The sequence below is a fragment of the Desmodus rotundus genome, chromosome 7 (assembly GCF_022682495.2).
Source record: "Desmodus rotundus isolate HL8 chromosome 7, HLdesRot8A.1, whole genome shotgun sequence".
NCBI lineage: Eukaryota > Metazoa > Chordata > Mammalia > Chiroptera > Phyllostomidae > Desmodus > Desmodus rotundus.
Genome location: NC_071393.1, coordinates 51,213,428 through 51,237,988, shown reverse-complemented (window position 1 = coordinate 51,237,988; position 24,561 = coordinate 51,213,428). Strand labels below are relative to the sequence as shown.

At 38.6% G+C, this 24,561-nt stretch overlaps 1 protein-coding gene across 3 annotated transcripts; it reads right to left on the bottom strand.

Moving 5' to 3' along the window:
* Positions 1 to 2,890: 2,890 nt before the first annotated feature.
* MBIP (MAP3K12 binding inhibitory protein 1) lies at positions 2,891 to 22,203 on the bottom strand. 3 transcript variants are annotated; one of them, XM_024551301.4, is made up of 9 exons: positions 22,037 to 22,203; positions 18,302 to 18,421; positions 16,323 to 16,547; positions 16,136 to 16,232; positions 13,580 to 13,645; positions 13,202 to 13,354; positions 9,588 to 9,685; positions 4,217 to 4,255; positions 2,891 to 3,235 (listed from the first exon to the last, which is right to left on the bottom strand). In XM_024551301.4, exons 1-9 carry the CDS (start codon positions 22,163 to 22,165, stop codon positions 3,128 to 3,130), a joined length of 1,035 nt encoding a protein of 344 aa, XP_024407069.3. In that variant the 5' UTR covers positions 22,166 to 22,203; the 3' UTR covers positions 2,891 to 3,127. The 3 variants fall into 3 exon arrangements, with proteins under 3 accessions (XP_024407069.3, XP_024407071.3, XP_024407072.3); XM_024551303.4 differs by having other exon boundaries at positions 2,891 to 3,232; XM_024551304.4 differs by lacking the exon at positions 9,588 to 9,685.
* Positions 22,204 to 24,561: the final 2,358 nt, after the last annotated feature.

Below are 24,561 nucleotides of genomic sequence, written 5' to 3'. Positions count from 1 at the left end.
CAGAAGAACCTGTTTCCCTGCTCCGTGGAAAACTGGCAGTGTTGAGGTAAGAGGTGGCAAAATAGCTAATTAAACACTTGTCTAAAATCTTGGGACACAAACCATATGTCACTGAAGGCAAAGCTTCAGATTTAAAAATTGTCAAATATTGAAATTAGGAATGTACTAGACATAATTAAAATTCAGTGGCAAAGAGGGTTTTCTATACCAGGTTCTCTGGCTGAAAGCAGATAGAGAAAAGCAGCAAATTACATAGTTATGTTTCATCAAGGGAAATATTTTTCTGCTCAGATTGCTGAAAATCAAATCCAGATATTATTTGTGAATTTGGAAAAGCCCAGGGCTCAGGAGCCTAGCAGTTGAAAGGAAGGTATCTGGCAGTAGCTAGAAGTTTGGGAAGCCCACCTGTGTAGCACAGGCTAAACATGTTGATACCCATCACCGACTCCCCGCACCCCAGCCCCAACTCCCAATTCCTAATAAAACACTTCCCTAAATTGGAATGCAACCTGTGGAGGAGAGGGATATTTAGAACAGACCACAGGGAAGTGCTTCCTGTCCTGCAAATCTCTTTCCACTTTTTCTTCTTTACTCTCTTGAGGACAGGCCCATTAACACTGGGTCTAAGAGCTGGATAACAAAAGTCCTCAAGTAATGGTCATTAGGCAGCCTGGTGAGTAAGGGAGCAAACTCGTCCCGCAGAAATTCCTGGCATACCTTTTACTCAATGATGTACTCGGGAAAGACGACTTTGAAAGCCCCCTGAAATTCTGAGGTAGTTATCACCAGAAGAACCTTTACTCTTGAACAAGCACCTATACCAACTTATACCAACACGGTGTTGAGTCCTGGCCTCTTCTGGAGGCTCTGACTCAAGTAGAAAAGGATGCTGGCACCAGACAACATTCACTGAAGTGTAGAGAGGAAGACTCTAATGTCCTTTAGAAAAGCAGGCCTGAAGGACAGTGAAAAAAGGAAATCCTTCTAATGGCCAGATCCTGGGACTATCAGCCATGACTTGGGAACTTGTCTAGTGCCAAAGGAGTCAGCAAACACACTCATGGCCTTAATTTAGGGGCAGACTGGTGACCTGCATGTGATCCTGTTGTCTGGGGTTGTTTTTGTTGTTGTTTTTAAAGATTTTACTTATTTTTAGAGAGGGGAAAGGAGAGAAATATCAATCAGTTGCCTTCTGCACACCGCCTACTGGGGGGGGGCCTGGGCCGCAACTCACTCTCGTGCCGACTGTGAACTGAACACCCAGTCTTTGGGTTCCCAGGCCAGAGCTCAGTCCACCGAGCCGCACCAGCCAGGGCTGTTTTCTAGGTTTCTTGTCCACATCTAAGTCAGCCTCTTTTTCTAAGTGATCGTTTTCATTGATGGCTTACCTATTGCATTGGTGGTGTGACGGTGGGAAAATGTGCCAACAAACCCAGAGGGGGTCATTCTGGCAGGACGGCGATTACAAGGACCAGGCGGAAACTGAGGGGCAGGCATTTGTAGCCTATAATACTGGAGCATGTTAGGCAAAACTGTCTTGAAAGAGGAGTTTACTCCACAGAGAAGAAATATAGTGAGAGTTAGTAGAACTGACCGAGTGTGTACATCCTCTTCTTGGGAATGATTACAAAACCCCCCTTGTTTACCCGGTGACTCCATTTTCAAGGCTGCCACAAACGGTTGTGCACGGTTGTGCGTACACTGCAGTCCTATGAAGGGGTTCCTGCCCCATCATCCTGTCCACAACTGACAGACCCCGATCACACTGAGTGGGACTCAGTCTCTGAAGGACTTGAACTAAGAGATACGAAGACAGGTAAGCAGCAGCGGCCAGCGGCGTTTTGTGAGGTTCTGTAAAATTGGGTTCAGAGTGTGCGCCATGGCAGCTCCGAGGCATGAAGAAGCCAAGGCCACGGAGACTGGACTAATGGGTCAGCCTGAGTGGGGAAGCCAGTTCACAGAGAGAGAAGAAAGAAGATGCATAGGTGATTATGTGTAAGAGGGAAAAAATGAGGAAGAGGGAGACGGAGGGAGGGTAGAAAACAAGGAGGGTGATGGACCGAGACAGAGCCACCCAGAGAGAGAAAAGAGACAGAGGCAGCTGGAGGCATAGTGAGATGAACTGCTAATGACTTTCTAGACATCACCGTGTCCAGCTATACTTCCTGCAACGAAATTCCAGATTTCTGATTTTTTTAACAATTCCCCTTTTCCTAACTGCATAGACTACTTCTGATTCTTACAACCAAACAATTCTTGACCTAAACGTCTGCTCCTTGACTGTAGTTGCATCTTTTAAATGCTTACTTTGCAACTATGGAAATATAAGTACTGCCTAATATAACTGGGGCACTGTAAAAAAAAGTGAAGCTCTCAAGAGGGACTATAATTTGTAACGTCTTAACAATTTACCAAAGATAGACTTGGTTTTCTACACCAACAGCTAACATTTACTGAGCACTTCCTTTGGGCTAGTTTCAGAAGTTGTACGTGTATGATTTCACCTATTCTTCATGACAACTGTATGTTCCATTATTATCGTTTCCATTTTACAGATAAGGAAAGTAAGGCACCGAGAGAGATCAATAAATAACTTGCTCAAGGTCACACGGTCAATAAGGGGGTAAAAGTGGAATATACTGTTTATTTACATTAAAGTTGACAACTAAAAAAAGTATGCATTCATTTAAAAATCATTTTGGTCAATTAAGTTTTTGTTGAATGCCTTATTATGTATAAAGTACTAATTTAAACTAATAAACTGCTTAACATCAGTATTACAAATATAAAGTACTTTTTAAAATATCACTATTCAAAACAAATCTTCCTTCTGTGGTACATACGCACACACAAAAAAGATGTATTAAATTAAGTTTTTTAATTTCCAAAATACCTCCTTTAAAACAGAAGGAAATAAATTCTGACAATGCTATTTTCAATGCATTAACTATTTCGAAATTCATTGGAATATCTGAAGATTACTTGTTGTAAGATGGACTCATGTGAGAACAAACATTGATTTCAGAGGGACATCTACATTGAAAACTATGTATCCATTTAACTATAAGCAAAGTACGTTACACACATGAATATAAGAAAGTAAAATGACAAGGATAACAGGAGTTTTTCACGGAAGGTGGTGAGAGGCTATGGATTCTGCTTCTCTTGATTTTCGAAGCAGGGCTTGTTTGAGGGCACTAATCTTCTCGTCGAGTTCAGCCAGTGAATAGTTCTGCTGTAAACAATAAGAACACAAATTGCTGAGTAAGACTCTGAAGAACCTCAATGCAGATAAAATGCTAAATGAACTATAAATCTTTAAAATATTCAAAAGCGTGATAAATGTCTTTTTTCTCATGAGCATAATTTTAAAATTGAACCTTATATGTTGACTCTATCATGAACTTTAAGGTATAAAATAACAAGGCCTAAATATTTCTTTCTTTCTCTTTCCTAATGAAAGCTCTCCTGGGCCTTTTATTCTTTGAAAGGATTATAAGAACTTTTTTAAACTGACCGCACTCATAATTAACAATAAAAAAAACAAAAATTAAAGTTTAGGATTAGCACGAGTGCTTGAAATACCTGGAAATTGTCTTTTAATGGCTCAATTGCAATCAACTACCTCTCCTGGAAAAAAAATGGATCCTCTAAAAAATATACTCTAAATTTTACAATAAAAAAATAACATGCTACTACTCTTAAAAAATAACCCAACCAAAAAAATTTTTAACGTTTTCCCCAACTTTAAATTTACATTACCACCACTGAAGGCTAGCAAAACCTTACTAATTATGATTAAACTAATTAATACATCATTACTGTGGACAGGGGTGAGCTGAAGACACCCTCTGTCGCTCTTCTTTGATTTAGATGCTGCTAGTTAGTGGTGTCTGCAAAAGGGGGTGGGAGTGAGATTTAAATTACTTACTGGTAAGCATTTATTATTTTTTAGCATTTTGTAATTGATACATCCCTTCTACTATTAACAGCTGAATACAGACTTTTATACTTAATTAGGCCTATCTGAGTCATCCCATACCCTTGAACCAAAATTAATTCTCTAATTCAGGTACATTAATTCATGGTGCCCTTTATTTTAGTTCTAAATCCCAAAGTATGACCTAAAAAGCAACAGTAGTAGAAACTTTTAGTAAGAAAGGTATAAAGCAAATCAAACTGTTTCAAAAGCTAAAATGAAAATGCAGTAACTTACTTGAGGTGGTTGAACTTTTCTTCTTTTGCCAGAAAAGTTCTAGATTAAAAGTAAAGAATATTAATGCTTACAAAATCTCAACAATTTTCCTTTACAGAGTACAGAATAAAATATGGATAATCCTGGCAGAAACAAAGGCCACAAACTCAAAAAGCACTATCTGCACCATCATCCACTTTCCCGTATTTTGGAAGTTACTCTGCAAAGATATTAAAGTATATAGTAGTAACACCACAGCAACATGCTTGTCCCTGGCTACACACACGTTCCCATTAATTCTCAGCTTCTAATGAGGTTGAGTGCTTGTGGAAAGAGGTGCTCTGGGGATCTTCTTAGGTTCTTTCTTTATTATCTTTCCATCCCAGAATACTGAACGAATGAAGCAGCAACAGGCAGAGGAAAACAGAGCCTGGACTACCAGGCCAAAGGGCGAAAACACACCACGCACCCTCCTGACCGGCTACAAGGGGGCACTGGCTGAGGGAGCACCTACCCACTGCTCCTCCGTAAGACTGGGGCATGCGGGTCCCGCCCCACCGGTCTCGTCAGCGCCCACAGTGGGCATGGGCCCACTTCTGGCCAGTGAGTGAGGAGAGGTCTGCTGGGGGTAGGGGGAGAGCCGCTGAACAAAATCTCCTCACTTCTAAGAGAAAACCCTAAAAGGAGGCAGTTCCTCTGGACACTGCTGCTGGGCAGGACACGGGACAGTGATGCTGTCACCTTGCCATCTACCTGAGGAAGAAGCCAGCACTAAGAAGAGCTGAGAGGGGAAAGAGCCCAATTCTTTGCCAATCATGATTTAGCCAATAAATCATTTAACCCTGAGGACTGCACTAGCATCGAACTTCCTCTTTTACAAGGTGATTTCTATACTGTTTAAGCCATTTTGAGTTTAAATTTCTATTGTATTAAGCTGACAACATCCTTACACTGCTGAACCTTCTAAATCCTAACCTAATGAATTGTCTAGATATTGTTTTTGGTTTCAAAGATCCACAAGCTTTCAAGAGGCAAATCAGTATATTAGTACATTTGACAAAGAAACTGCCAATGCAGGAGACAAAATTTTCTCACGAACATTTCTGACCACTGAGATTTAGAACAAAGGTGAAGACACAATTCCCTTTGCGTCAAAAGCTGTTCCAAAGAATATTGAGGTACGCCTCTTATCAATACTTATAAATGGGAAATCATCCAAGTGTGAGAATTATGAAATATGGGGAAAAACGGCTTTATAAACATGCTCCTTCCTTTGCCAAACTGAGCCGAATACTGCTGGTGGCGGCTGTGGGCGGTAAGGGCTTCTTCATGTTTGGTTTGGTCCCTGCTCCGTGTCTTACCCTCCCCAGAGGTGGCTTTTTACACACCTGATGAAGATATGCTCCCCTTTGTTCCCCAAGCTTAATCTATAAAGTATTGCTAGTTTCCATGTCGTGCAGCAATCAGACTATTGTTGTATCGTGACACTAACGTGAAAAGCATCAGAACAAGGACAGTGAGGACACCAGTGGTGCGATGACTGGGAACAGGAAAATGGGGGCTCTGGCCAGTGTGGCTCGGCTGGTTGGAGGGTCGTCCCATAAACCGAAAGGTTGTGGGTTTCATTTCTGGTCAGACACATACCTAGGTTGTGGGTTTGATCCCTGGTTGAGGAGCCTATAAGAGGCAACCAATCAATGTTTCTCTCTGTCTCCCTCCCCATTCCCCTTTTGCTAACAATGAAAAAAAATGTCCTCAGGTGAGGATGAGAAAAAAAACAGTAAGGTGACTTAGGGGCTTACCTTAGACCTGAGCAGAGTATTTTAACAGGTAGAACACTTAGAAACATCTACTGTGGATACAATGGACTAGCTTTAAAATTCATTGTTTTTAGGCACAAGGTAGAAATTTTTAAGTTTTTGGTATCTGAGAGAAATATTTGAGAGCACAGCACACTAAATAGCTAAACAGACATAATGTAAAAAATGTCTCCTCTCCTGTTATTTTACCTTAGCAGGTAATTTAGCTGCACTGCCCATCTCTCTCTCTCTCTCTCTCTCTCTCTCACCACACACCCACACACACACACACACACACACACACACACACACACACACACACACACACACACACGTCCAAGGAACCCATGCTCTAAGGAAACTCAGTGGTAAGGAGCCCTCTTCTCTGACCAACCCCCTTCCTTACTCCTGATCAGGTCAGGACTACTGATTTTAAAGATGCTGTGTCTTAAATGCCTCTTCCCTTCTGGTCCCACTGCCCTGATTCAGATTTCACCTCTCCCTGGTGTGGACAACGATGTTTCCTAAACTACTCCCCTTGACTCTAATCTCTTTCCAGCTCACACTTCATGATGCCATCAGATAGGAACCTAAACCACAGGCTTCTTTTTCTCAATGACACTGGAATTGCAAACTGGTCCCTGTGACCTTTGAGGCCCTCTTAAATGTGTCTGCAACTTAATCTTCCAGCGGGACCCAGTGTCTGCTTCATGCTTCAGGCCCACCGTGCCTGGCCTGTACGCACAAGGCTGATCTGGTCTTCAGCAGCCCCTCTCCCGACACTCCCCTCAGAACCGGGAGTTACCGCTACAGAACAAATTTAAGATTCCGCCTAGTCCGTGCTTGGGAACAAAGTTAACACATCTTCAAAAGTTCCATAATTAACCACCAGCCAAGTCCTACCCATTCATTTGTACATGTATGCAATGCCTACTGCATTCTGTGTGTTAAAGAGGAACAAGACAGTTCCTGCCCTTCAGAGATTGAAAATAGTGTGAAAACAGATGGGAAAACATGTAATTACAAGTGATAAGTGCTATCAAATGAACGAAGTGCTGTGGAAATATACTTGTGAAGCATGTCATACTCAGTGCTTTCAAGGGTCATAACTTAAAATCAGTAATTCTTTGGAAATACTCCTAAGGACTGTATCTTTTAAATGGTCTGTTATGCGATGCCCTTAAATTTTTAAAAACATTATCACACAAATCTTTCCATGTTGAATATGAAAGGTAAGGATTTTTGGAATGATTACATTAGAGGGGACAAAAATACTACTCTGTCATAATTCCTACTTTATGTATGTTAATTATTTTTAGAGTTTTATGTCTGCTTCACCAACAAACATGACTTCACACTGTCCAGTCGTACTTTGTGAACCCAGTACAATGTGTCTGTCTTTTCTGCCAACGCTTCCCCTCTCCTGTGCTGTACCGCAGTGTCACCCGGTTGTCTCAAGGGTTGAGTCCCACACCTTGAAAAGCTTGCCCACTATTTCTATCTGGGTACCCTGCTGTGACTTCAAATCCACATTCCTCCCAAACATCTCCTCCCCCAGACTCTGTTCCCATTAATGACAGTATCATTTTCCCGACAAGACACTGGACTCACTCTTGCTCTGTCCCTCCACATGTTAGTGATCTACATTGGATTTGTCAACGTTTCTTTCCTCCTGACTCCTGCAATAATCCTTTCTATTCGCGTGTCCTTAGCTCAGGATCTCACTTCACATCGCAGTTAGTATAACACTGTCTCCTTATTCTTAGTCTTTCCATTTTCATTGACCTCCCAGGACAATACTGGATAAGTCATCTAAATAACACTTGAAGCAGCCACTTCTGTGCTTAAATGCTTTTAAGAGCATTTAAACTTTAGATACTTTAAATTTCTGGGTATACCACTTAAGGTCCTCTATAATCTGACTGCTTCTACCTCTTTAACCAAACACCCTAAAAATTCTATCCTATGTATAGTAGATCCTCCAAAACAAGATTAGGATTTGAAGAACCTGTTCTTTTGTTAACTGAGTTACATAACTAGTGTATGTTAAGCTTTTATAAATCAGAATCGGAGAGGAGAGATAAATGATGGGGCGAGGTCTCACCGGAGGTGTCTAATACTATGACATTCTCTTATAAGATCAGTTCTACTGTTAACAAGAATTACATTAACAAGGTATGAAATTGAACTGGAAAATATCTTGCCTAGGGATTACATAATGAAAGCAACTTTAATGGGAAAACTTATGGTAGATTATTGTAGGAAAAGGCATAAAATCTTTATAAAGTTTCCTAGAAAGATACATTAAAAAAATAATCCTAGCAGTATGAAGACCTTTGAAATCATGTAGTTTAAACAATAAATCTGAAATTGTTTTAAGTGGAGGCTAGAAGAATTGTGTGACTTACTGACACTTATGCAGCTACGTCCTGGATGGGTCCTGAAACGCAGTAACTGGCAATATATGCCGAGGTTTTACTATGTGCTGGGTAGGGTGGTAAGTGCTTGACTGGTGTCATCCCATTCAATCCTTGCTTTAGCCCTCAGTACTCTAATAAACACCATGTTACATTTGAGGGGAGTAAATCACTGAAAGTCTTTCTCTAAACTTGTTATCTTTAGAATTCACTGCTCACTTGTTATGTAACCTGCCTTCTTCATCTAGAAATACCTTCCCTTGTGTACCTCGCTCTAATACCCAATTGAAGACTTTGGAAAGATTGATGCCATACCTAAAACAATTTTAAATATATTCTCACCAGGACTTATAAGGATCCATGCTGATAAGAGCTATTTTACATAATATTTCAAAAACAGTCTTAGAAAAAAATATTACTAAAAATTTTGTCCACTTTTACATTACTTGAGTTTTTTCCTAATATGCCAGGGCTTAAAAAAACTAAAAAAACAAAACAAACAAAAACACACGTCCAGACCCCAGAAAGGCAGTTGTTATAGAAAAATCACTCCAGAAGACGGAGGGGACAATGCAATGAGCTCAGGATCACTGTCGAAAGCACAACGATGTTACAAAGAAGATACCTATCAGCACAACAGTTTCTTACTGTCCTTGGAAGAGGTAAGAATGAATAAATGAGCGAAGAAATAAATGCAGGAGGTGAGGAATCGGACGACACAGACTAGGTTTTCAGAGTCCAGTGGCTAAGGGAAAGAAAAAGGCAGGGTGGCAGACTGAGGTCTGTTTGTTCAGTGTAGGGGAGAACCGTCAACGTGCAAGAGCTGAGGGGAGGAGTCCATCAAGAGTGAGGGATTAGAGAGACAGGAAGGAGAACCGACAGAGCAAGGTCCCAGAAGCAGCCTTTGCGTTCCAGGACAGCAGGCTCACAGCGACAAGACGGACCACCACCTAGGCTGATACGTTATGCCACGAAAATGGCTTAAGTTTCAGAAACTGGGTCATGTACAATCAAATTACCCCCTTTAAAAAAATTATGAGTCTATAGAACAATATTTGGAATCATAATTTTTAAAGAACTAGGCAATACCTATAGCAGACCAATGAGTAAATTATTATATAATCAAGAATCCTAAAATAAAACTAACAGTTGTTTTTAAAAGATACTTATACTTACTACAGATTGAAAATACTCAGGAGAGATGCCTTCCAATTCAAGGATCTTATCCTCAAGTTTTTTGATTCTCTGATAAATGTCTCTTGGCACTGGACCACCTAAACACATTTAAAAACATTCTGAGATACCACTGAACAATTCTCCTGACAATTTTTATTCTTAAAATACCATGCAAAGACACTTATGCACAGGAATGGGAAATATTTAAACTTAAGAAAATAAATTAACAAGCGTATATTAGAATGAAATCCTTAGCTCACACTTTTATATCATATACTATATGATATATTATTATACTATACCTCTCCCCAAGCTCCATTTAGGCTTCCTGTATCACTATGAGTTTTGTTTTATGTTAAATCCATCTCACAAGATACTGAACAGTTCCTGTACAGAGCAATTTGTATTTCTAATAGACTTTGATAGTTACTTGGGAGGAGAAAAATGCAGTTATAATTGATAATTCAACTCAGTGGCTGCAATTTGCCAATCATTTTTTCCAATTTCTATTACTCTCAACATGGCCATATTTTCCCCTTTAACTTAGAATGACATTAAGAGGAGTTTTACAATTTTCTTAACTAGCAAACTTCCCAGGGTGAGGGGTGGTAAATTAAGGTTCCTCAAATTTGAAGGTTATGACTACATCCCAAACCCTTTCATCTCCCGACACCTTCAACGTCACCGTTCTAGTCCAGGCCACCACCAACTCTCCCTGGACCGTCACCACAACCTCCGAACTGAGCTCCTTGTGGCCTTGCTGCCAGTGTACACCGTCAACATGGCAACCAGTGATCTTTTTAAAATGTGAGACAGATAATGTCACTTCTCTGCTCAAAACCTTCACATCTTCCTCAAAGTCAAAGCCTTTAGGACACTCTACAGGTCCCACAGTTTGGACACTGTCCTCATAGTCAATCATCCCAGCCTCTTAATTCCTTCTGTTACTCAACCAGGCCAAGCACCCTCAGTTTTAGCACTTGTGGTTCCCTCTACCTCCATATTCACAAGGCTTGCTCTTGCCAACCTCAGGTCAGAGTTCATAACCCTTTAAAAAATGCCAGTGTTACCACCTCCCCCCTTACCTGGCAGCCCGATCCTCTTTCCTTTGTTTTTCTCCAAACCATTACTACCACCCAATATTCTGTATATGTATTTTGCTTATTTGTTGCTCGATTCTCCACTCTGAGCTCCAAGAGGGCATAATTTTATGATTTGTTCATGGGGTTCGGCTGTCAGCTGTGCCCTGCATGAGCCTAGGAAGCACAGACTACACAGGTGCTCACTATTCAATGACTGAATGAACCCATGATTGTGCAACTAAAGAATATGGGAAAATTTCTTATCAAAAGTATTATCTTGTAAAATATAAAAATTGTAAAAATTATTTTTTATCTCAGGATCTTGGAACCAGTTCTTGCTCTTGAATAGGGTAAAATGAATAACTTACTCATTTGACTTTGTTCTTGCTGCTCCCTTTACCTAGAACATCCTCTGCCTCGCCCTCGCGCCTTTCAAGAGCCAGTTCAAGTCTCACTGATCCGATAAAGCATTGCCCAAATCACTTCCCATCGTGGCTCCGTGTGCCCCCACCACTCTCTTCCTTCACAGCCCCCTTAACATTCCACTTCACTATTAACCTGTTTTTCTCCCAAACAGATTATAAAGTCCTTGAAGAGCGAGACTACAACTACGTCATCTCAGTATCCCTCGTGTCTAAAACAGAGCTTGGCGTGTTGTGGGCATTCAACAGGTACTTTTCAAAATTAACTACTCGATACTATTAGACTTAATAAACCTGTCAATCCTTTTATACAGCTATATTTTAAATTCTTCTAGCTCTGGGCAAGGGGATTAAATTGAACACCAATCTCTTACTATGCTCGAAGATCTCCTCATTCTCTTCTACCTCTATCCAGCAAATACTCCAGCTGGACTGGACTCAGAAATTTCCTGAACCATATTTTGTGCCTCAGTACTTTCTGCAGATGCTGTTCATTTTTGGAATCCTTTGCCCCTGCCCACTGAAAAACTCCTACTAGTATCCTTCAAAGGCTCAAATGTCACTTTACCAGGGATACCATTCCTTGACCTCCCCAGACAGCTAGACGCTAACTTTGTGTACCCACCGTACCTTGCACGTATCTAAAAAGGTAAAATGAGCAAATCGTTCCATCAGCAAACACTTTAATAAATACTTGCTTTGTGCCAGGCACTGCACTAGGTACACAGCAATGAACCTGACAGTGTGCTCTCACTGACCTTACTATCTAGTAGAGGAGACAAGAGTACCAAGTGCTATGAGGCTATATAATAAAGGGTAACCCACACCAGAGTGGGGTCAGGAGGGAAAGCATGGGTAAAGAAAAAACCTGGGGAAAGGCCCTATGACAGCAAAATGAATAGGAAGCTTGGGGAGCCCAGAAATGCGGCTGAAACTACAGATGTAGCTCATGCTGTTTAAAATTACTACCCCCACCCATCTGAATCTCCTTCCCCTTTCCTTGGTCAAGCTGCTCCATCCATAGCCCTTCTTTCCTAGTGAAGCATAGAACTGATGTAACAATTTCTGTGTACATGTATTCTCAGTGCCTAGAACAGGACCTGGCTTACTGCAGGAACTTAATACCTATTTGTGGAATGAGTAAGTGCTAAGGTTGGCATGCACATAAGGGCAACAGAAAACCAGTGAAGAATTTTTAGCTGAGGAGTGGCAAGACAGGATTTGAGCTTTAGAAAAAGCAATTGGGCCACAGGGTAAAAAATTGGTCTCAAGAAGGAAGTCCAATGGCAGAACAACCAGTTAACATCCTTCCACCAGTCTCAGAACACAGTTACTTCAACTACAGTAGTTGCTGTGGAGATAGAAGGAAGTGGGTAGATGTGAGAGATATTCTGAAGAGAGAATCAACAGAATCTGGTGACTAGATGAGGAGGGAGACTCAGGCTTTGCAGCCAGTTAATGTCTAGGTTTGGTTTCTACCTGCCGCTACCTTGGACATGCTGCCGAAGCTCTCTGAACTTCAGCTGCCTTACCCGACAATGACACCAACCCCGACGCCTCACAAGGGCACTGTTAAATATCGAGTGAGTGGACATAGGCAGAATTCCCTCAGAGTGACTGGCACTTAGTATTATTCCATAAATGTTAGCTCACTTTCCCCATGGCCTTTACTTATTTATACGCTTACCCGCACTGAGAGTTCCGTGAGGACTAGGATCACATTTATCAGTACTTGGTACCTAGTACCACAGGTGACAGGAACGAACAATGGTCACGGTTAGGTTACGGAACTAACGGCAGGAAAAGACTGTGTTAGTTTTCAGCTCTGACTTTAATAAACTGAGTGTCAGGATCTCTTTGGAATCTGTTCCCATTCTACTACAACTCTCAAAGTGGTGAGAAGAGGAAGAAGAGCATAAATACATGAACTATAACTTCTTTGAGAGCAGGAACTATGTTTTGTTTTGTTTTTCATTTTTGCACCAATCAAAACCATGTTTTGTACAATCCATGACAAATACCGAATACAAATTGGGTGACTAAATGAACGGGAATCTCTTTAGCCACTTGTAAAGTTACATTACGGGGCACTGCCCAGCACCCTGCTTACCTGTCTGCAATCGCAAGTGAGCCTCAATGTTCTGCAGTCGCTCTTCTACGGCCTGATTACCGCAATCTCGGAGCATGCTGCTCGGTGTATGACCTGACCCTTGAACTCCTTCAGGTCGAGTCTGTGGTCCATATGTATTCACAACTCTAGAAACTAAGTTAAGAAACTTTTGAGCCTATTTAAACTTGTAATTCAAAAATCAGAAATTCTTTCTCCTTAACAGTACTTTATATATTTTTCATAAAGACCATCTAACCACAAACCCAAGTATGAGAAAAGGCAGGATTTTTTGGTTTAAAATAAAATTTAAATAGGAAAGCGAATTTTATTACATTTTGCTTATACTCTACAATAAGCCTCATCAAGTTAGATACTGACCTTTTACATGACTTTTAAATCCAGGGTAAGGGGTAAAAACGGCATCGGTTCTTGCACAACTATTTTCTAAGGAGAAGTTAGATAAATATAAGTATATTCTTACTCCAAATGTATGAGATTTTGACAAACTTCCAATAATTTGTATTAGTTAACATATTATTTAGAATGAGAATATAATTTTAAGTAATAGTAATTAAATTACTATCATATACAGGATAAAATGTAGTGATCTTTGCCCTCTGAAATGTGTAATATCCAATCTAATTTTTGGATTTACACATACAAAAGTCCTCAACATTCAGTGGCATAATATAATTTTTAATGAATACCAATATCCCTAAAAACTATCTGGGCGTCTGGGGGAAAAATTTATATAGTATAGAGAATATCTTAATTCTAAGTCAAAGAGATGTTATCCAGTTTATTTCAACACAGGAATAAAAAGAACTCGTTATTTTTACTGAACTTTCTTTTTAAAAGATACAGCATTTTTTGATATTATGTACTGACCAAATTAGTGAACATCTAACAAAAAGGATTAATTGTACACTTCTACATTTTTACTTTCAAACTCCAAAGACCTTGAAACCTCAGGTCCAACACATACTTTTCCAGTTTACCCAGACTTCCAATGCTCCTTTAAAAATTCCCTGTATTGCAAAGCCATCTACTTCTTTCCAGACTGCCCCTTACAAAAAAAATGCAACTTTACGAAAGCTCCCTTGTGGAAATTTGTTCTTTTTTCTAAGATTAAAAGTATAGTTTCTTACAAATTAGATATCAATAAATAAATTAAGAAACAAGGGGGACTACTAGAAAGATGTTAACATAATAAATATTTCAAATATTATAAAATAATATTTTAAATTACATTAGGTAAAACCATCCATTACAGTACATTTTCTGAAATATTGTCCTTATTTTATAATTAAAAAAATGGCAAAAGAGATACTGGAAGAAAATTCTTTTTCCCCACTGAATTTTTTTTAAAGTTCACTTTTATATATTTAAGTCAAATTGAGAAGTATTGAAAGGAATACACTAAACACACAATAATACATTTGTATTTTTTTCAGTCTAAGTTTTCTTAATAGTTCTGCTGATAAAACCAAACTGTGTGAATACATGCCAAATTCACTTACCTTTTATGTATAGATACTCAACAGTCATTTTCTTTTTCTTTTCTAATTTTTGTTTTGAGACACCTCAAAATATATTTAAAGGGTCATCACTTCTCCATTCCCTTTCTAAAATTTCATAGGGCTAAGGGTTAAAAAAAGAAGCTACCATCCATTTCGGAGCTATATTCCAAATATACAGATTAAATGACCCATCAGAGAGAAATCCAGCACGGTGTGGAGACAGTGAATGTACGAGTGCCAGTCACTCTGCAGCAATTCTTGCCAGCACTGTTTTGAGCCAGCAAGAAATTGAATGGGCCAAGGAATCCTGCTGAGCATTTCAATTCTTGTCAATTTCTATCCCCTGGTGGTTTATAATAATAGAGTTAGCAGGGAGAACAGGGGAATAACATTAGCAACACATGTGCTTGCTCCCTCAACAAACCCTTTCTCATGGGCTGTTTGCAGTTGAACTGTAGTATCTGAGATTCTGCCACTGTTGCACCTGTTTTGAGAAACTAACAGGAAAATATACCAAACTTAGAGATATGCACATATAATGTTAATAGTAGAAGAGGCTAAATAGTAGAAGAGGACCCACCTTGAGAATGTATTATTTCATTATTAAGAGAATCAGTGCACCAATGTAGTAGAACAATTCTAGGTTCATCTGACAGTTCTATATTCATGATAATTAGCCATGAGATATTAGAAGCAACAAGGAAAATCCTCATTCCAATGAGAAACTCTCCTCCATAATTTTATAAGACTACTTGTTCTGATTATTACTATGATGCCTGAATGCTCTATGCCAGCGCTTTACGGTATTTTGGGATCTGCAGCATACCTGCAGATCTAGAAATACACTATAGCATCAGCTGGGGAGGGGAAGGAGAATGTGATGGGAAACGGCAAATGAGAGAAGAAGAAAGCGTACACATCACAGTTTCACGACAAACTGGTTTTATCATGACATAAAACGTTCTGAACAACGTAGGAGTATTGAGAAAACTGCTCCCTCTTGAGGAGTATTAACTTTACTAAGTTCACTTTATGTAAGTTCACATCATAATTTCTTAAGTACATTTACAGGCATGAAACTTATATAGCTTAGTTCCTTCTTACTAATGAGACCGAGCAACCCTGTTACCCACACTTCATCTTCATTTTCTAAAAAAATTTCGAAACATTTCACCTGTGGTAAACATGAGCCTTTTATTATGTTACCATTGATTTGATTTTTGTGTAAATGAAACCATTTTGCAATATAGTCTATTATTAAACAGAAGGAAATTCTTAGAATGGATTTCCATTCTAAGTAAACTTATGAAATAAACTGCATTCTTAATGTTATTTTTAAAAACAAGTGAAAGATCAGAGCAACTGTAAAAACTGTTCTTAAAATCCTATGAAAATTATTCTTCTAGATAGTTACCTTGATTACAATCAATAACATTGCAAAATTCCCTGACGTTGTTTTCATTGATTTCAGCTTGCTTTCTTTCCATAAATGCAGATATTCGTCTGTCAATCTACAAACAGTAAGTATGCATGTTTAAACAACTCAAATATAACAATATTTAAAAACTAATGCTCCCCCTCCCCAAATAAAACCTTCTTACTTCTGCTTTTCCAGCCTTTATTTGAACTACTTCTGGATCAAAATGGTCCTGCGTCTTTTTCACGTCCCCTAAATCACAATCTTTGTGCTTTTCTTCCTTTTGTGGGTCGCCAACGGGAAATGTGGCATCTACTTCATTCTTGTTCCCTTTTTCTCCTTTTCTTATCTCTTCAACGACAGTTGTATTCTCCTCTTTAATCAGAGGCTGAAGTTTTGCTAAAAAAGGCTGAGAAGAACACAATCCATTTGCTAGGGTTCAAACTGATCAAAATTAATTATGCATTTACCATATTCATAGAAATTTTTGCAACATAAATGCAATATTTAGAGTCAATTAGCTAAATATAGAAAGTTAGCATATCAGAATACAAAAATCTGACCACAAGTAACTATAGCTGTTCTCTGTATTGTGACCATTATCATTTGTTATATATCTGTTTTATAAAAAAAGAGAGAAAGAAAACCTGAGGAAATTCAAAATTTTCTTTGAGGGAATCGTTCTGTCACTCATCTTTTATTTTGTGCCATATCAAAGCCTCAGCCTCTGGCACCAATGCCACTTAATTAACATGTCATTCAAATGCCTCCTCAGAACACTAGGCTTAGTATTTTTCCTCTTTAACATGAGAGCCAGCGCTCTCACTCAGCAAAGCCCTGCATTATCACTGTATCACTGGAGATTCTCCACTTGAAACTGCAGTTGGCCAGAGGGAATGAGAGAGTATAGACATGAAATATATAGGTGGTAGGCTGAGTGAACACTCGGGCATTTCTGGACATGGCAAGGTATCTTCTTGGGTCATGAAATCAAATTTTTACAAAGAAAATGAACAAAACAACAACAACAAAAGAAACCTGCCACGACCCACAGATGAAGAGACAGATGCTTATCCGTATACTAGAGAGGAAAACCCTGCTGTACAATGTAAATTATACTGCTCCTGTCCCCACCACAATTAGGCCTCGACTGAGTTCTATAGTCATTGCTTCTGCCCTTTAAAACTAGGGGTAACTATTACTTGTAACATAAAACAGAGTTAAAACTTCCCAAAGTCATTAAACAGAGGGCTGAAGATTAATGTCTCTTCCATTAATCAAAACACACCAACACTTGCCAATTTCAATTATTTTTTTCATACCTGCAGTTTTGCTTCCATTGTTTGCTATACCAAATACTCTTCTGAAAACCTTACATAGCAACAGCAACAAACTGACCAGTCCAAATAGTCCTTCCACTTACCTTTTTGACACTTCATATTTTATAGTTTGATTAGAGATAAACTGCAAACTTGCGTCAATTATAATTGTAGACATGTTCAGCTGAACACCAGCAAGATCAAAATGCTATTCAGTTATGTGGACTAATATACTAAATATTTTATAACATAGCAATACTATTATAAATACCAATTTAATGTCGACTTCTAATACAAAGTATGAATTATTTCCAACAGTTAAGGAAAAGGTAACATAGTGACTGGATACTAAGATGAGACATTAATGCCACAGAAATTACTTTCTTTTAAAAAACTATGCTGAAACTGTTTAATTGCAACAGACACTCCAGGATGTGTCATGCTGGGATAATGCCACTTCTTGAACCACTGAAAGCACTCCATGAGCCTCCCAACTCACCCAAGGCATGGAATCATTATCATGGCATGACACACACCTGCCGTGTCTTATTGCTTAATTATAACCCACCATAGATGCAACTGTATTGAATTTTCAGTGCAAGTCCAGAATTGAATAGAATTGTGTTCATTCAATCTTCCTACCCAGGTCGGCCTATTGGGCTATATGCCTGGAACTGTCCTGATCACCATGGAAATTGACAGGTTTGGATCCAATCTGGATGAAGTAATCTTTTATTATTAATACTATTAATGCAGTGTTAAGATAGAACTGACAAATACTCCAGCTTATAATTAAAGTACACTTAATACTTATATCGAGTTAACATTTTAAACAAGAATTTACCTGTAAATATAAAACGTGTTGCTCAAGTGCACTAAAGAGCAAAGCAGGCTGGAATGCTGAGAGGCTCTGGAGTTTGTTCCAATCGATTGTAATTTTCACCACATCATCTCTGAGGTTAAGCTTCAAAGGGGCAAACGAGCAGCATTACAAAAATTATACGATTAAGCTCTACGTATATGGGATTGTCACACAAAAAAAGATTTCTATACAGTAACATGCCTATTTAGCTCAAAGTTATCAAGTTTTTAATGATACATTATTAATACACTCTATCGAGTTACCATTTTAAAAGGCCAGTAAAGGTGCAATTTTCATTTAAAAGTAAAATGACATCTCATTCTAATTCTATTCTTGGTTCTCTGTAATGGGATCATTTTGGGGGTGAAACCATCCACAAAAGATGAAAAGATGAGGCTTTTTTGACACTTCAGAATCTAAAAACCTTTTGATGGAGGCCAAGATACGCTTGCGCTATTCAGAATCCCATACTTCAGGTTCAGAGAATTAAACAGAGGGGCGTGCACACTTATGAAAGTGCTGATGTACACGTTCTTTCTGTGGAATAGATACATAAATAGATAACTGAACTGCATTATTACTCTGATATCTTCCGTATCACATTTTTGTTGTTTTCAACTTTAACCAATTTTAAAAATAATTTAAAAGTCATAATTATTCACATATATTATAAAGTCTAGGGATAAATGACAACATGTTTATCTACTTCAAATAAAAATTAAACTTTTATTAATTGTAGAAACCTGAAATTGAAAAGCAAATGCTCTTCTACGATAGTGAAATAAACAGCCAGAGACTGGATGAAATGACCAGATACTTTGCTGAATGGTATTTTCAATTTATCATAAGTTAGCTTAGTGTGACCTATTTAAATAAAGTTATATATGGAAAACTACCAAGAACCTAAATATAAAATATCAAAATCAGCAAAAACTTTAGAGGGAAAGCCTCCATCCTTAGTCTTCTGAATGAATAAAAGTGAACCTCCATAAACTTTTCTAGGAACATGTGCTTGTACTATAAGGATATATACTGCATAGCAGGATCAAGTTAACTACTGTATTATTTTTTCAGAAACTGTTTTTTAAAAACTAGTCACGTTTTCTACAAAACCAAGACAAGCGTAACGTTAGTTCAAATACAGGTCTTATGAGTTGTAATTATAATAAAACAAAAAAGATGAATAACTGTACAAAGAACCAAAGAAATTCAAAAGACACTATACTGAATGAATACTGTAAGACAGAAATTTACCACTCTTTGAACAGGAGACCAGAATCATTTACAGTCCGTATTAGGCAAGTGCAAAGAAAAAGAAAATTTGTGTAGGTTGCAGTGGCAAAGGTTAGTTTGTATCAATTTTACTAAGGTTCTATATTAAGATTACCACATTAATCTTGTATTACTTAATGTCTATAAAGACTTTTTTAGACAACTTATGTATGAAATAAACTATTACTATAGTTTTACAGTCCTCAAAGAGATCTATATTTGACTATACAAATTTATGAATACAGTTTGGGGAAAAAGCAAGTAATCCTTAACCAAAGGACAGAATCAAATTTTCTGGAGAAAATAATAATTTACGGAAAAGCAAGATTATGTAAGACTTCAAGTGAAATTAAAGAAGTACAATTTCAGCAGACCACATAATACTGCTACAAATTAAAACTATCCCAATACATCCAATTAGTTACTCAACAAATTCCCTGTTAGTGATATAAATCCCGTGCATTTTTACCATATAGAACTTGTAACTGTAAAACACTCACTCAAAAATGTATTAGTCTGCCATTAATGTGAACTACTTAAATATGCATTTTCAATAAAAACTTTATTAAATTAACATAAAAATCCAAGCTAAAAATAAGCAATTCTTCAGCCTGGTAAAGTGGCACACTCAGAGTTAAACAGTAAGGTTAAAAATCAATAAATTTGAAATCTGAAATAGAAAATACATTTTTATACTCAATTTTATGTCCCCTTTTTGAGAGCTAATAATACAGTGACAACATACAGAATGAACTTAGGCATATTAGAACATACATTTTTAAAAAATCCTTTAAACTTGTTGCAAAAACAAATAGTAATTTTCTCCAGGCACAGTTTTGTTAAGTACGGTACTCAGGCTTCCATTCTCATCTTTAAGAAATACATCTCAAAATATAGAGTATTATCAAAACAGTTAGCTATTTAATAGATGACATAATCTTATTTTTTTAACACTTCTCTATATGGTCACTTCACTGTGTTAAGTAAACTGCCAAATTTTACTCTAAACATTTCTGACACGTGACAGGAGTAAATTTTAATCACATCTCTATTTGTTCCTATAGAATACCTGAAGGCTTAAAATTTTAAATGAGTTTTAAAAATTCAGTACACCAAATATTTTAAAAGACATGTTAAAATTATGTGTTTTGTCATTTAAAGAAATCTCATAACAACAACAACAAAAAATCTAGAAACCTTAAAAGTTCTATGTCCAGGCCAGAAAAAGTTCTCCAACTTTTAAACCATTTACAGGTTTTGGGTCTTAAGACTGAAATGTTAACGTCCCCAAGTCTTCGGAATATCTTTTTATAAGTTCATGGCAAATAACTGAATTTAAAAGTAACTGCTTTTAGCAGATTCTATTAATAATCGTTCTATTACACCAAACTGGATGTTTAACTTAGAACAATGCTCTTTGTAAATCACGATAAACATATTAGGGCTTTTTAAAATACTGAAATAACTTCAAAAAACTGATTCTCCATCCACCCAAAGCTTTTAAAAATAATTTTCACAAATCAGACAAACGCTTTCTTTTCATAAAAGAAGTTACATTACCTTTGACACAAATGCCTTCTGTTCCTACTACATGCACTAGTACCAACCCCTCAACAAACTTTTATAGTTAGAAAATACTCCAAGCTATGAGAAAATATTTCTTTTTAAAAAGCAAGCTTTTTCAAGTTATTTCGTATTTAAAATTTGCTTTGCATTTTACATCATGAAACGAAATAGTGACTCGACTGGAATAGTGTAAGGAGCACTTTTATTTAAACAGAATTTTATTCTGACGTTTCTGCAAAAGCTATTCATCAGCCAGTTAAACAACAGTTCCGACGTGAACAGTATGTACCATGGACAACTCATACAACTTTTTGGTCTAATTATTTCATATTAATTTATTTTATTTTCCTCCCCCTTTGTAAAGGTAATTGAAGCACACAACAGACAAAAGGAAAAAAGTCAGTGACTCCTAAGAGCAAATCGTAGAAAAATTTTTAAAAAGAGAGATTTTCCAGAAATCTTCAGGCCATACTAACCTAGCCATTTCTATAGTGAACGAACAGGAGGAAAAGGCATCCGAAGCGCCAGGAGCCTACCGAGCGCTCAGAGCCTCCCGCACTCGTTCAGCCGGTTCCTCTGTCAACCAGGTTTCCACGCACCTCCCTCCCTCCGGGGGAGAGGAGCTGCAGGGAATTCGACCCTGCAGCGGGCCCTGAGCTAGGCTCGCGCGGCCGCCCTCACTCCCACCCAGGTGTCTGGGCGCCGGCGCCTCCCCGGCCTCCGTTACTCCTGCCGGGCCCCATGCAGGACTCCGAGGTCCCCAGCCCGCAGGGCCCCCGCCCAGCGCCCCCCCCCCCCCCCCCCCGCCCCGCCTCCGCTAGAGGAAAAAGGAGGGGCGGGAGGGTTCCCGTACCAACACTCTCACAGGCCAGCACTCACTCGTCCGGCCAGCGTGTGCAGGGAGCGGAAGATCCCGAAGAGCACCTCTTGGGAGACGTTGGGGCTGCAGCTCTGCTCCACGCTCCTGTCACCGATGCGCGGGAGACTAGGCTCAGCGACAGCAGCCATGACACCTTCGCAGGCCACCCCCAACACCACCCCCTCCCCTCTCCTGCTTTCGTCGCTTGGCGATGACGTAAAACACAGCGTCTAGACAAAGAGGGACTTTGAGAACCCACCCTTTCGACTTGATAGACAAACACATGCACCAATCAGGTGCAGCTATAGCTTTACGCCGTGTACACGGACTGGGTTAATTGCCCACCTGCGTAGGGCTGGAAACAGTATTTGGGGTGGTGATCGCAGGTGTCCTTCGCTGAGGGGTAGCTTTGTGAAGTTTTCCTTGACTGTTAGATGTTGCTTAGGAGTGCTGGTAAGAGGAAGTTTATAGTTAAATGGTAGAATATTTAGTCCCAACTTGAAAGTTGACATTTTAACAGCTCTTTGGAGTGGTCTGGACAAAGATTGCTGGTCAGGGATGGAGGTGCCTACACGTATTTTTAAACGCTGGAAAGCAGAATTGTACTAATTGGATAGAACATTTGCATCTCTACGAGGTAGTTTAAAACTTACACAAACTAACATCATTAATTTTTCGTGCAAGCATATAAACAATAAAGTGCTCTGTCATACCTCATTGAGGCATTCCCTTGAATGCCATTCCCTTGACAGCAAATGCCTGTCAAGGGAATGGCATTTAAAATCTGCAAAATAATTATGTCATTTTATATTTTTAAATCTTTAAAGTTATTCTGTTACAGTTGTCCTAAATTTTCCCCCTTTGCGCTCCTCCGACCCCACAGTCAATCCCCACACCGTTGTCCAGTCCAGGGGTTCTTCATATAAGTTCCTTGAATAATCCCTTCATCTTCTTTGAAACAGTCCCCACCTCCATCCTCTCATCCTACAGCTAACAGTCTGTTCCATGATTTTATTGCCTCTTGTTCTATTTTGCTCATTAGTTTATTTTGTTCATTAGATTCCTCTTATAAGTGAGATCATATGGTATTTCTCTTTCACTGACTGCTTATTTAACTTGGCATAACATTCTCCAGTTCCAACCATGCAGTTCTAAAAGATTAGGAGTTCCTTCTTTCTCTCTGTTGCATAGTATTCCATTGTGTAAATGTACCACAGTTTTTTATCCCCTTATTTACAGTTGGGCACTTAGGCTGTTTCTACCACTTGGCTATTGTAAATATCACTGCTGTGAAAATAGGGGTGCGTAAGTTCTTTTGAATTGGTGGTTCATGAATCTTAGGGTCTATTCCAAGCAGTAGAATCGTGGGGTCAAAAGGCAGTTCCATTTTTATTTTTCTGAGGAAATGACATACTGTTTTCCATAGTGGCTGTGCCAGTCTGCATTCCCACCAACAGTGCACTAGGGTTCCCTTTCTCCACATCCTTGGCAGCCCTTCTTTTCTGTTGATTTATTAATGATAAACATTTTGGCAGATGTGAAGTGATATCTCATCATGGTTTTAATTTGTATCTCTCTGATGGCTAGTGATGTTGAGCATCTTCTCATATGTCTATGGCCCATCTGTCTGTCCTCCTTGGAGAAGTGTCTATTCAGGTCCTTTGCAATTTTTTAATTGGATTATTTGTCTTCCTGGTGTTGAGTAATATGAGTTCTTTATATATTTTGGAGATGAAACCCTTGTCCAATACATCATTGGCAAATATTTTTGCCAATACGGTAGGTTCCCTTCCCATTTTGATGATGGTTTCTTTAGCTTTGCATAAGCTTTTTAATTTGATGTAGTCCCATTTGTTTATGTTTCCTTTATTTCCCTTGTCATAAAGAGATATATCAGCAAAAAATATTGCTACCTGGGATAGCTGAAATTTTACTGCTTATGTTTTTCCTCTAGGACATTTTTGGAATTATGACTTATAGTTAAGTATTTTATCCATTTTGAGTTTATTGTGGTGTATGCTGTAAGTTGGTGGTCTAGTTTCATTTTTTAATCTATTTTATTGATTATGCTATTAGAGTTGTCCCATTTTCCCCTGTTATTCCCCTCTGCCTTGCACACCCCCTCTCACCCACATCCCTGTCCCCCCAATTCATGTTCATGGGTCATACATATAAGTTCTTTGGCTTCTATATTTCCTATACTATTCTTAACTTCCCCCTGTCTATTTTGTACCTACCATTTATGCTACTTACTCCCTATACCTTTTCTCCTATTCTTCCCTTCTGTTATCCCTCACATGGATAACCCTCCATGTGATCTCCATTTCTGTGATTCTGTTCCTGTTCTAGTTGTTTGCTTAATTTTTAGTTTTTGTTTTCTTTTTAGGTTCAGTTGTTGATAGTTGTGAGTTTGTTATCATTTTACTCTTCATATTTTTGATCATCTTCTTTTTCTTATGTAAGTCCCTTTAACATTTCATATAAGGGCTTGGTGATGATGAACTCCTTTAACTTGACCTTATCTGGGAAGCACTTTATCTTCCCT